A 13780-nucleotide genomic window follows, 5' to 3' on the forward strand; every position below is an offset into this window, starting at 1 on the left:
ACACATAAAAGTTTGGGAACCCCTGATCTAAGGTGATCCTTATCTGGTATTTTGTGGTGTGAATGCTACTTATTATGTACAGCCCTTGCTTCAGTATTGACTGGATCGTGTAGGTCCTATATATAGAGTATTGGCAAATGTTTGGCTGAAGTAGCATTCACTACTTAAGGAATTTACAGGTTACACCCTAGTATGATGCAGCTGAAAGATAGAGCTTGGTATTTGAAAGGAGTTTTGAATTTCATTTTAACTGAGATCTATTGTTTTTAAATCCCATACAGCGAAACTTTTCAATGTCTGTCAACAGTTCGGCAGTGATGAGGTTGATGGGGCGGGGAGGAGGAGCCCCACCAGCAGGGGTGGTCAGAGGCCGAGGCGGTGCCAGGGGCCGGGGTAAGTAACCAGTTTATGCCAACCCAAACCTCCCAACAGTTAAGCAATCTAAAAACCACTTTTAAAAACCAGCTTAGAACTAAAGTTCAGAGTTAGTTCACAAGACCCCCCTCATTAATTGAATTTATCCATTGTGTCATGTGGCTGTCCAATTGATCTATAGCTCATCTTGTACACCTCTATCAAATCACCTCTCATCCTCCTTCATGCCAAAGAGAAAAGGCCCAACATGTTTGACCTTTCCTCATGAGATGTGCTCTCTTATCCAGGCAGCATCCTGGTAAATCTCTCCTGCATTCTGCACCCTCTCTAAAGTATCTAGTTCAATTCTGGAGCAATGCAATGCCAGCATGTAAAAATTGTGCACCTCTTCCCCTCTAGGTTGTTTGGTGACACCCCCCCCCCCCCCACTCAATCAGTGCCTGTCCGACGACCTGGAACTTAGCACAGAGCCGCATTCTGCAACAGACTCTGACTCTCACATTCCAGGCTGTCTGGTACAAGCATTAATAGTCTCTTTAAGATAAAAATAAATGTAGTGGTAGCAGTTCACTCTAGGTTTATTAGGTTGATACCTGGAACGGGCAGATAGTCTTGTGAGAAAAGGTCTAACAGGCTAGACTTTGAACCACTCTAGGGTTTAAAAACTGACATAACTTACTTGGATGTTTGACAAGGTGAATGAATGTGAAGAGGATGTTTCCTCTTGTGGGAGAATCTAGAAGTGGATATTCATTGCTTTATAAAATACCCAGCTAAAGCATGAAGCAAAATGTTTATTGATGTCTGAGAAAGAGTCTTTGTAGCTTACAAAGGAAAGTAAATGGAGAATATTTGAATATTAAGGAAAAAGATAGGTACTTGATTAATGAGGGCAGAAAGCTGTCAGGAGTACAGTTCACTTATCACCTTGTGTTTCTTCCTCCCCTCCCCCCTCCTTCTAACACTGACTCATTTTTTCCCCAGTCCTGATGAAGAGTCTCGGCCCAAAACGTCAATTGTACTCTTTTCCATAGACGTTGCTTGGCCTGCTGAGTTCCTCCAGAATCTTGTGTGTGTTGCTAGGAGTACATTTGAGTTTGTATTTGAAGCAACCATGATCTTATTGAATGGAAGAGCAGGCTTGAGGGGTTGAATAATTACTTCCTAATTAATTTGTTTTTAAGCACATTCACATGTTCCACAAGTATTTCTTAATTTTCTGTAAGCTGTAATTAATGCAAGAATCAATGACATTTAAGTCAGAGGCTCAGAAGTTGACCAAAATAGATCAATATGCTGCAAAATGTGAATATGTTTGATGTCAAATTATTTTGTTTTTTTTTTGTTTTTATTGTCTTTAAACCTGGAGCTTGAAATTCAGTTTTTCATTATCCTCCACTCAATTTCAGAAGCTTCGTGTCCTGTTGCTCTACTGCAGACATTTCAATGCAGCAAAAGTGGAAGAATATTGAGGTGTAACACAATATTTTAAAGCTCATTTGGGCTCGTGCTGAAGAGATCTTCAAGGAGCATTTTTTCATTTGTAAATGTATTTTGGCAATTGGTATTTGATCTATCTGAGTATTTTTACCTTGTCCCTTTTCATGCAGGTCGAGGGAGAGGGGAAAGCAGTTATTACCAAAGAAGTTTTGAAGATGGAGAAGGGGGGTTTGGTCGTGGAGGACGTGAAATGCTAAGGAGTCAGAGCTGGGAGGAAAGGTAAGTTTCAGGGGGTTCGATGCTTCATCTTGAGTATTAAAGCATCTATAACTTGGTGTTAAGATGTAGCAAGGTGTTGAAGCAGGATAGAAAAGTAATGCTTGATGTTGATTAAACTTCACCTCTTAAAGTGAGAGGTTTCCTTAGTGTCTGTGATGGTGGAATTATGGACTACTATGTTGTAAGAGAATAGGAAAGTTTGGCTAGCATTTATTTTGTGAGCCAACCCTACTGCATAAACTATCCAGCAGAGTGTGTATTTGGGTGCCCATTGGAATTTCCTTCCAGGTTCAGTTGCCACTTGCATTTAACCCCCTGGTAAGGTCCAGCAAGCAGAATATAAATGTTTATGAACAGTTTGTCTTTTGTCCTCAAAGTAAACTCCCTTTTTTACATTTGTCGGTAGTGCCTTTTTTCAAAAAGGTTACTGCTATTTTGATTTCTACATCTCTGGTAGCTCTTTTATAACTATAGCTATTCAGTTAGTAATGAGACTGAATTAGAGTTAGAAAATGGAAGACTTTCCTGCTATCCAGTAACAGTCAGTTCAAAAATTGTGTGGAAGCAGAGAATGAAATTTGCACAGTACTGCCTCCAGTATCTACATCTTATTTTGAAATAGCAGTCCATAGAACCATAGAAACTACAGCACAGAAACAGGCCCTTTGGCCCTTCTTGGCTGTGCCGAACCATTTTCTGCCTAGTCCCACTGACCTGCACACGGACCATATCCCTCCATACACCTCCCATCCATGTATCTGTCCAATTTATTCTTAAATGTTAAAAAAGAACCCGCATTTACCACCTCGTCTGGCAGCTCATTCCATACTCCCACCACTCTCTGTGTGAAGAAGCCCCCCCCCCATGTTCCCTTTAAACTTTTCCCCCCTCACCCTTAACCCATGTCCTTTGGCTTTTTTCTCCCCTTGCCTCAGTGGAAAAAGCCTGCTTGCATTCACTCTATCTATACCCATCATAATTTTATATACCTCTGTCAAATCTCCCCTCATTCTTCTACGCTCCAGGGAATAAAGTCCTAACCTATTCAACCTTGCTCTGTAACATCCTTGTAAACCTTCTCTGCACTCTTTCAACCTTATTTATATCCTTCCTGTAATTTGGTGACCAAAACTGAACACAATGCTCCAGATTCGGCCTCACCAATGCCTTATACAACCTCATCATAACATTCCAGCTCTTATACTCAATACTTCGATTAATAAAGGCCAATGTACCAAAAGCTCTCTTTACGACCCTATCTACCTGTGACGCCACTTTTAGGGAATTTTGTATCTGTATTCCCAGATCCCTCTGTTCCACTGTACTCCTCAGTGCCTTACCATTAACCCTGTATGTTCTATGTTGGTTTGTCCTTCCAACGTGCAATACCTCACACTTGTCAGTATTAAACTCCATCTGCCATTTTTTAGCCCATTTTTCCAGCTGGTCCAAGTCCCTCTGCAGGCTCTGAAAACCTTCCTCACTGTCTACTACACCTCCAATCTTTGTATCATCAGCAAACTTGCTGATCCAATTTACCACATTATCATCCAGCTCATTGATATAGATGACAAATAACAATGGACCCAGCACTGATCCTGTGGCACACCACTAGTCACAGGCCTCCACTCAGAGAAGCAATTCTTTACCACCACTCTCTGGCTTCTTCCATCGAGCCAATGTCTAATCCAATTTACCACCTCTCCATGTATACCTACCACTTTAACACCTGTACAAGGCTGGTGACTGAAAATTTACCTGATGACTGTATGCTCATTGGGTTGATTTTGTGTACCCATTAAGTGTGCAACTTGGACACTCCAAAATTTGGCTGCAGAATATTTTCCTTCCAAATGGATTTGCTCTGTGGTGAGGCAGGATGAAATTTTCCTTACAGGGAGAAAACTCAAAAATCAGAGGTGCAAAGGGACTTGGGAGTTGAGGAAGCAGAGAGGCTACAGAAAGACTTGGACAAGTTTTAAGAATGGGCAAACAAGTAGCAGGTGGAATATAGTATCGGGAAGTGTATGGTCATGCATTTAAGTAGAAAAAAGATATAGCAATTAACATGCTTTTCAAGTCCTTGGTGTTTTGCTGCAGTCATCCAGTAGACCTTCTTCAGTGTAGCCAATGCTGTCCTGATAGTGCTGAAATTAAGTATGCCTGGGTAGTTTGGGTAACGTCATTTGGGAGAGTGCCCCCACCATACTTCTGCTTTTAACTTTGAACTGCTTAGAACTTCATCTACAGAGATAAACTACAGAGTTCCAAGTTTTATCTTGTTGTTTTCTCTGTGCATTTTTTTGACTAATGGAAGTGGTTTGGTTAATGGTAGCAGGTGCATGTACCCTGTTACACTGTTACATTTAGAGCAACGTTGAAGGTCCTCCATCTCTGACAGTGTTCATCATGTCAGTAGTTCAATTTTTTTTTCCCACTACCATCAGTCATGCAAGTTCTGGGTACAGACTCAGGAATACCGTTGTGCTCAGATGTAGAAGGATTCTTCATTGCTGTTGCCATAACAAATTTTTTTTTTGGCTGGTCTGGGTTGTTAGCCCTGAGCTGAACCCCTGAACCTGAAGGACTGGTGGACCACTCTTGGTCTGGTCTCTACCATTTAACCTGTTTACAATGGAAGACCCTACTAAGAGCCAAAGCATAAAGCCCTGACTCCAGTGAACATAACTCTCTGGTTCATTGAAGCATGCAAGCCTTGAAACCCTACAACAGGATTGTAATTGTCTTGGAGGAGCAGGTGTATGTGGGCAGATGAAATTGTATGTTTTGAATTTTCACATACATTTTGTAAGAATAGGAAAATGTGTATTTTCCCTAGTGGAGGGGTGAGATGTTTTCAAATCTTTAAATGAGAGAGAAGACAGGATACAAAATTATGGAATTAGTTTGATGTGGTACAAATGTGAATCTATATTTCAACTATTGGGGTTCATGTATCATGTGGATTTGGAGTCCTACTTCAAGGATGATTGCAAGGCCGTGGACTTGGTGTGAAACATGTTCTCTAACATACTGGTCTTAGCAGGTTTATTTCTGTGGAGAGCCTAGAAACTGGAGATGAATGGGATGCTCATTATTGAGAAACTCAGCAAGTCGAAGACCTACATCTTTTGATTTATTCATTCATGGGATGCGGATATTGTTTGCAAAGCTGACACTCATTGTCCATCTCAAAATGCTCCAGAATTAGGGCAGTTTAAAGTTATCCTCATCAGTGGACCTGGATTCAGATTAGTGACCCAGATGTAATTTTACGAGGCATTGAGTATAAGAGGCTGAGAAGTGACTTTGTAGAATTAGGGGTACAATTCTATTTGCTTGCATTTATTGTTTGCACAATTTTTTTTTTCGCTGCACGTTGGGTGTTTCACGGTCTTTTTTTAACAGTGTTACGTACCCCGTAACTGGGTTGCCAAACCAGCAGAAATGGACCACACTGTTGGAGACTGGATTACTGGAACTAAGAAAGTTTTATTAAAGAAATAAGCAACACAGTACTCTAATAGTAAGGATATAAATGCAACAGGTTAGCAATGAATAAACACACATGTACACAGAACTAGGATAATAGGGTCAATCAGCTCTATTGCAGTCTCGGGGTAAAATGTTCAATCACAAGTGACAGAGTTCAGTTTAGTTCAGTTCGCAGTAATCGCCGTCGTGCCGTTGGGGAGAGAGAGAGAACGAACGAATATGCAAATCGGATTCCAAACAGACCTTCCATATTCCTCGCAGTTAGCTTTCGGGCGAGCCCTTTGTAATGTCTTCTGAGGTCACCGACTGTGACCTCTCCGTTCCAGACACGATCGTTCTTCAGCGGTGAACCCGGCACCCAGGCAAGGGCGGACACACACCAGGTTCCCGCCGACCGTATCTTCCCACCCTGTGCATCTCTGGCTGGTCCCGCGACCAGTCTTCCAAAAACTCCCACCGACTTGTGGGGGCGCACCGCTTCCAGGGTCTCGTTACCTCGTGGTGTCGTGTCTTAGTGAACCTGCCCCTTTTTATCCCCCTGCTGGGGTATCACCTGTCCATCACACTTCAAACAGTTCAGGGTTCAAAAGGAGCCGGTCTTGACAATACTCAGACCGGTGTCTCCTTCCGGTAAACTCTCTCGTCTCTTCATTAACATTTCCAAATGCTGCTTCATTGTCTTACTTATCTCTCTCTCCTGAAGACAGGTAGCAGATCAACTGTTGATCCCACTGGTGCTAGCACAGGACAGTTAACATCTTAGTCTATGTGTACTTTTGTAACCCTCTTTCGTCACAACGGGTTCTCTTGGATTTCTTTGTTTCGTGGCTGCCTGTTAGGAGACAAAACTCAAGGTTGTATAGTGTATACAAACTTTGATAAATGTACTTTGAACTAACCAAAAAGAAGCAGCAGAATAGTTTCAGTCTAGTGAATGACTGTCCAGATAATCTATTGTCGATCAGTGGCTAACTGCTGTGAAGTATCATTGATAGGTCTCTTGGGTTCAGGAGTCCTGATGAGGGTTTTGACTTGAAATGTCAACAATTCCTTTCCCCTCACTCACTGAGTTCCTCTGGCAGATTGTTTATTATTTTGTTGATCTTTCATTGGCTGCCTGGTTTTCACCCGCATAGGCTCAATGCTGGTAAGATCTGCATGCCCCCCCCCCCATGTCATTCTTTAGAACTTATTTCCTTATTGAGATTTTTCTCACCTCTTGCTATATTCCTGACATGATGCAGCAACAAATTCTTTGTTAACATTCATATGAAGAGTCTTGGAATATTTTGCTATATTAACGGTATAAATGCTAATTGTTATTTTGCATGGTAATTTAAGTAACAGGACAAAAGTAAAAGGGAAATGAACATTTAATCCAATTATCTTGAATGTTTTATATTATCAGATAATAATTGCATAATATTAAAAGAAGCATTTTTAATTACCTGGATATAATGTTTGAACTTCATTGGTCCCAATAGACCTCACCCAGGAGTTATGCATTTAGTTGCTGTGCCTCACTAGGCATTCCAACAACATTTCAAATAGTGAAGTGGTAGGTCAAATATGATGGCAGAATATAGTATTAATGGTAAGACTCTTGGCAGAGTGGAGGATCAGAGGGATCTTGGAGTCCGAGTCCATAGGACACTCAAAGCTGCTGCGCAGGTTGGCTCTGGTTAAGAAGGCATAGAGTGCATTGGCCTTCATCAACCATGGAATTGAGTTTAAGAGCCGAGAGGTAATGTTTAAGAGCCCTGGACAGACCTCACTTGGAGTACTGTGTTCAGTTCTGGTCACTTCACTACAGGAAGGATGTAGAAACTATAGAAAGGGTGCAGAGGAGATTTCCAAGGATGTTGCCTGGATTGGGGAGCATGCCTTACGAGAATAGGTTGAGTGAACTTGGCCTTTTCTCCTTGGAGTGACTTGATAGAGGTCTATTAAGATGATGAGAGGCATTGATCATGTGGATAGCCGGAGGCTCTTACCCAGGGCTGAAATGGCTAACACGAGAGGACACAGTTTTAAGGTGCTTGGAAGTAGGTATGGAGGGGCTGTCAGGGGCAAGTTTTTTATGCAGAGAGTGGTGAGTGTGTGGAATGGGCTGCCGGCAACTGTGATGGATGCAGATATAATTGGGTCTTTTAAGAGTCTCCTGGATAGGTCCATGGAGCTTAGAAAAATAGAGGGCTACAATAATATGGAGGTATCAATGGAAGTGTACCAGTTCACAGAAATAGAGGGAGTTCAGATGGAAAAACTTGATAAGGTATTTTATACACCCTCTCAGAAATCCCATTATAATAGTAACTCCTCTGCTTGCTGGAGAAATTGTGGAAATCAAAATGCAAACCATTATCATATTTTCTGGGAATGCCCCGTTATCAAAGACTATTGGAGTGGGATACATAATGCACTACAAGACATCTTTAAATGTGAAATACCCTTGGAGAGTAAGACCATATATTTTGGGTATATACCTCAAGAATGGTTGAAAAGAGATAAATATTTAATGAATGTACTGCTGGTGGCTGGTAAAAAGACCCTTACCAGGAAATGGTTATCTCAGGAGAGCCCAATTTTAAATATATGGATGGAAATTACAATGGACATTTACAAAATGGAGAAGATAACAGCATCTGTTAATCATAAGTTGGAACAATTTTATTCATACTGGAAAAAATGGTTTAACTACATAACACCTCATAGGCCTGATTTTATTCTCACAAGTCAATGAATATGTTGTAAAAAAAAATCACTCCCTACTCTGCACATAGTTTTCTTCTTTCGATTGTTCTTTCTTTCCTCTCCTTTCTGTAAGTGTCTACCTCAGATGAATATTATATGGAGATCTGTGAGAAATGTGATATATATGTACAGTATCTGAAATACACCTTGTGGAAATGTTTGATGGAATTCAATAAAAAATAAAGTACAAAAAAGAAAAATAGAGGCTTATGGGTAATTTCTAAAGTAGGTACACGTTTGGCACAGCATTGTGGGCCAAAGGGCCTGTATTGTGCTGTAGATTTTCTGTGTTTCTCAATAGTCAGAATCTTTTCGTCAGGACAGGTCTAGAATTGGAAGGTGATTGAGAAGAAATTTAATGCATATCTGAAGGAGTAAGTTTTTTCTCAGAGGGTGATGACCATCTTTAATAAACTGCCAGAGGAGGTGGGTGGAGGGTTAGGGTTATAACAGTTATAATATTTAAAAGATGTTCTGATAGACAATTGGTTAGGAAATGTGTACAGTAGATGTGTCCAGTGCAGGCAAATGGTTTTTGCATATAGGAGTGTCAGTGGGCTTGGATGAGGTGGAGTGGAAGGGCTCGTTTCTAGGTTGTACATTTCTGATTCTAGCTGATGGTTTCATGATTACACTTGGCACTTATTTTTGTCACCAAACTAATGGCAAAGGAAGAACTTTAACATAAAAAGGTTAAAATTTATACTGGAATGTATAATATCTAAATGGTAAGTAAAAATGCAAAGTTTGATGGCAACACATCCCATCAAAAGAAATTTTGCTTAAAGGTGCCTCTCAGTATACTTGCCGAAGAAAGGGAAGTATCTCTGGACAAAGTTGAAGATTCATTGATGAATGGCCAACAATGTTACAGAATAATATAAAATATGGGAAGGAGAGATCTGCAATAGCCTAGTAAGCACTGCTTAGTAATAAAAACCCAACATTATTCTCAAACTGTCAGTTTTTGAAAGCTGGTGTAAGTTTATATGTTTGCTGTGCAGACATCTTAAAAAAGACTTATTTCCTATTAACTTGCCTGCTTGCATTGGGGGGCGGGGGGGGGAAGAGGTTTCCTTTACTTTCTCTGTTTTCTGTGTGTCTACTCACTAACCAACATTTTCTTGCAATTTGTAGAGGTGACAGAAGATTTGAGAAGTCTGGCCGTAGAGATGGAGGTATGATTTGAAGTTTTAGGAAAATATGATCAAATCTAAAATTCTATTCCAGTAGTCGAATGGTGATCAGAAACAAATTCTAATTTTTATTTTGAGGAAAACTAGTGGTATGGTGGTAATCACCTAATTTCAGTGAGCTAATATAGACAGCTAATTCCTTTTGGGGTGGAGTGGGGGGGAGGGAGTACCAAACCTGACATTTCTCGTTTCCCATTTCTCTTTCTCCTCCATCCTCCTCCCTTTTCTTCGCTTTCCGTTAAGTACGGGTAGGGTTTGAGGAAGTGGCTCCAACCTCGCGCAAGCAGGATTTTGCTCGCTCCGACAGTGAGAACTGGCGAGCCATCCGCGAAGAGCAGAATGGTGAAGATGAGGATGGAGGTTGGAGGACAGCTGGAGCAAGAAGAGAAGGTGATCGGTGGCGACCTCCTAGTCCAGGTGACTGGTCAAAATTTATTGTGAAGTTATGCAGAGCCTTTGAAGGAACATTTTAGGTGGTGGGGAGGAGCAGTTTTTTAAACTTTGAGTGAAATGAATAAATGAGAAGGTAATCTGTAAAATGGAAAGCTTGAGTAATTAATGGGAAAAGGATGATACTGGTATTCATGACATGAAATTTCTTGAAGCTGACATCCATTTCTTGGAATTAAGTGTATTTGTTATGAAGAAATGTTATCATTTTGAGCACCCTGAGTCTTCATTGAGCACCCTGAGCTTGTATGCTAAGGTAATTAAAGGGCAAGTTTTTACCAGCTATAACAGAGAGAAAAAGTTGCTTCCTCTTGGTTTTATGAAGTGCTTATTGTGTCTCATCACTTGCATGTGCTGATATTCTAAACCTCCCCCCCCCCCCCATTATTCCAGATGGTCCTCGCTCCGCAGGCTGGAGGGACCATGCTGATCAGCGGCGGCGCAGGTTTGACTTTGACTTCCGGGAGCGAGACGAAGAACGTTCGTACAGGCGGGGCAGGACAGGCAGTGGCAGCTATGAAGAGGAGAAGGATAATTTGCCTGAATGGTGCCTAGAAGATGCAGAGGAAGAGATGGGGACATTTGATTCATCTGGGGCTTTCATGTCTTTAAAGGCAAGGAGTGATTGTTCTGAAGTAAAGTGGGCAGGAGTTTAGAGGAGAAACATGTTGTTTTAGTGTGGGCAAGATTTTAAAAGAGAAACATGGAATTTTAATTTTTTTTCTTAAGTGATTCTGCTTTTCCAATTATTACTTCCATTTCTACCCTTCTGGAGATACTTTGGGCAGTGCAGGTTATTGAGTGATGAAATTCCTGATCAGTCATCTCCAGTTCTGTTTTTAATCCCCAACTTTTATTGATTGGTGCTTTAAGCAGAAGGGTTCCAAGGAGCCAATTCCTGAAGAGCAGGAGCTGGAGTTCAGGGGAGTGGATGAACTGGACGAGCGACCGGAAAACGAATATGATATGGAATTTTACAAGGAATCTGAAAGGACAGAAAATGGTGATGCAGGTAACTACAATCTCCATACCATTAATGTCTTTATCTTTACCAAACTAGTTCAGTAGTATGGTTCTGATTTGTAACAAACACTGAAAAATGTTTTTAAAATTAAAAATGTGGAGATGCTGGATCTTAAAACTTAAATCCTGGAAATCTGAACAATGTAAATGTTGGGTTAAGTTGTTCTTTGATCTTGGCAATTTACTTGCAAATGTATCATCACCAAGTGAGGAGACATTGTCAGTGCGCTGTTAATTGTGTGCCTTTCAAATGCTTGGCCTTTATAGACTTTTCAATCCAATGCGGCAAGTATTATGTCAGCCAAACTAGGAGAAAACTATCCACAAGGATCCATGAACATCAGTAGGCTTTAAAGTGGCATGGTGAACTCCCCGTAGTCTCTACCTATGAAGATTGAGAGGGACATAAATTTGACGGGGCATCAATGAAAGTTAGGGTGCAAATGAACACATGGCATGCAAGAGAATTCTCAGAAGCGTGGTTTTCCACAAACAATTCTGTGAACCAATGTCGACCTTGATGCTATTTGTGAGCCAATGCGGGCAAAATTTCTGACCACAATGCACAGAGTTCGCCATACAATCAATCAGCGGCACTGTTTCCTCCCCACATTTCTTTTGAGTTTAGGAAATGACGTCCGATCAGCTGATTCAAAAGTATATAAAAGCCAGGCATTCGGAAGGCATGCCACAATCAACAGTGCACTGACAATGTGTTCTTGCATGGTGACGAAATATTTGCAAGTCAATTGCCAAGATCGGAGGACAACTCAACCTGACCATCAAATACCCGAGCTACACATCTTCTGAATTATTTCCAACATAAATGTTGGATATACTTGGGTCAGTTATACATAAACTGTTTATTTACACAATTATTGCCTAATGTTTCTAATATTTTCTGTTTTCATATTAAAAATGTTTTTGCTCTTAAGGTGGTGAGTTCCCTGCTGGTGCATGAATACACAAATGTATCCTTAGGAGAGAGGGAGAAATGCGGGCATCATGGTCACCTGGCTGGAGGGCAATCTATGCCCCTAAGTTAAAGAAAATTGGACTGTAGTAAATGGGGATCTCCGGTGTGCAAATGATAAATGCCAATGAACCTTCTTGACATAAACAATTTGTAATGCAGTTCAGTGATAATTTGCTGAATTTCATTATATGAATTGTGGCAAGGTATACGTTGGCAGGAAAAGGTTTCTTGCTATATCTGGTTGTGCAGATCAGTGCTAATGTTTTTTCTAAGTATGCCTCCAGTCCTTAGGCACTTATAATTTTGTTCCTGACCCCACCTTGACCTTTTGCTTTTATGGATTCATAGAATAATGCAGCATGGAAATGGGCCCTTTGGCCCAGCTCGTCACTGTCGAGCATAGTGCCCAGTAAATGAGTCCCATTAACCCATGTTTGGCTCATATCCTCTTAAACCCTTCACATCTATATACTTATCCAAATATATTTTGAATGTTGTTGTTTCACTTGCATCAAATATTCTCTCGAGCAGCTCTTTTCATCTGCACACTAGCCTATGCATGAAGAAGTAGCTCCTTTGGCTCTTTTTTAAACTCTTCACTTCTCACCTTAAACCGTCTAGTTATTAGTTCCCCTTTCCTGGAAGAAAGACAAAATTCATTCACCTTATCTGTGCCGTTGACTTTGTTCATGAGTGTGGGAGATTCAGGGGAGACCGCAGATGTGAATAAAGTCCTACCCGCTCAACTTCTCCTATATCTCAGGCCCTCCAATCCTTGCAGCTTCCTTGTAAATCTTAAACACAAGAGATTCTGCAAATGCTGGAAATCCACAGTATTGCATACAGAATGCTTGAGGAACTCAGCAGGTCAAGCAGCATCAACAGAAAGTAATAAACAGTTAGCTCTTTGAGCTGGGACCTTGCTTGGCCTGAAATGTTGACTGTTTATTCCTTTCCCTGGATGCTGCTTGATCTGCTGAGTTCCTCCAGTATTTTGTCTGTTACTCATAAATCTTCTCTGCCCTCTTTCCAGTTTAACACTTTCCTATAAAGGGGTGATCAAAGCTACAAAAGGTTACAGAAGAGAGTAAGTTGGTAGGTACCTTACTCAGTCTTTTTCAGGTAGCCACTCTTGAGCACAAATGTTGGCTGACACCACGACTGAGGTGGCTATCCTGAACTGTCCTAACCTCGTGCTTTGTGTAACTGGGAGTATTTGTTTGGAATCGGGAGTTCATTCTTCTTGGAGGTAGCAAAAGTGCATGGTGTGCACCCAATTTCCAAGCATACATTTGCAAGCAAAATGATTCACAGTGATCAGGATCTGTCCTTGTTAGCTTTTCCATGTGAACTAGGTTAAAAGCTAGTAGTTATTTTAAAATGCTTATTAAGTTTTAGATGTCAGTAACAATTTTTTAATCCAATGCAGACAGAACAGATCTGCACACTGAAGCATTCAACGGCAAGACCTCTCCCTCATGCTCGTCTTCCTCTCCCTCGGAATCCCAGCCCCAGGAGGCATTCCTTCCAGTACCTGAAGAATGTGAGGCAGTTGTACATCGGACTGAGACAGATGTGACAGATTCTGTGTCAGATACGCAAGGACACAAAGCTGTTGATGGTAAGGAAATGTCACTGGCACCTGTTAAATCATGCATACATCTTAAGGAAATGTGTAGAGTAATGCAACCAGTGCGGCACAGTAGAGTAGTGATCAGCACAGCACTTTACAGTCAGGAGACCTGGGCTCAATTCCCACTGCTGCCTGTAAGGAGATTATACTACTCCCTGT

General features: G+C 41.1%; 1 protein-coding gene across 6 annotated transcripts in view; it reads left to right on the forward strand.

The window, feature by feature from the left end:
* LOC134346920 (GRB10-interacting GYF protein 2-like) overlaps window positions 1-13780 on the forward strand; it is a 173344-nt gene that overhangs the window by 97571 nt on the left and 61993 nt on the right. For 5 of the 6 annotated variants that reach the window (XM_063048776.1, XM_063048771.1, XM_063048774.1 and 2 more), the window contains 7 exons: window positions 282-393; window positions 1986-2094; window positions 9481-9521; window positions 9783-9956; window positions 10383-10603; window positions 10866-11001; window positions 13418-13609. In XM_063048776.1, coding sequence (XP_062904846.1) covers window positions 282-393; window positions 1986-2094; window positions 9481-9521; window positions 9783-9956; window positions 10383-10603; window positions 10866-11001; window positions 13418-13609 — 985 coding nt within the window. The remainder of the gene's footprint in view (window positions 1-281; window positions 394-1985; window positions 2095-9480; window positions 9522-9782; window positions 9957-10382; window positions 10604-10865; window positions 11002-13417; window positions 13610-13780) is intronic. The other variant, XM_063048775.1, reaches the window with a different exon arrangement.

Source organism: Mobula hypostoma, chromosome 5 (genome assembly GCF_963921235.1).
Source record: "Mobula hypostoma chromosome 5, sMobHyp1.1, whole genome shotgun sequence".
In the NCBI taxonomy this organism is placed as follows: Eukaryota; Metazoa; Chordata; class Chondrichthyes; order Myliobatiformes; family Myliobatidae; genus Mobula; species Mobula hypostoma.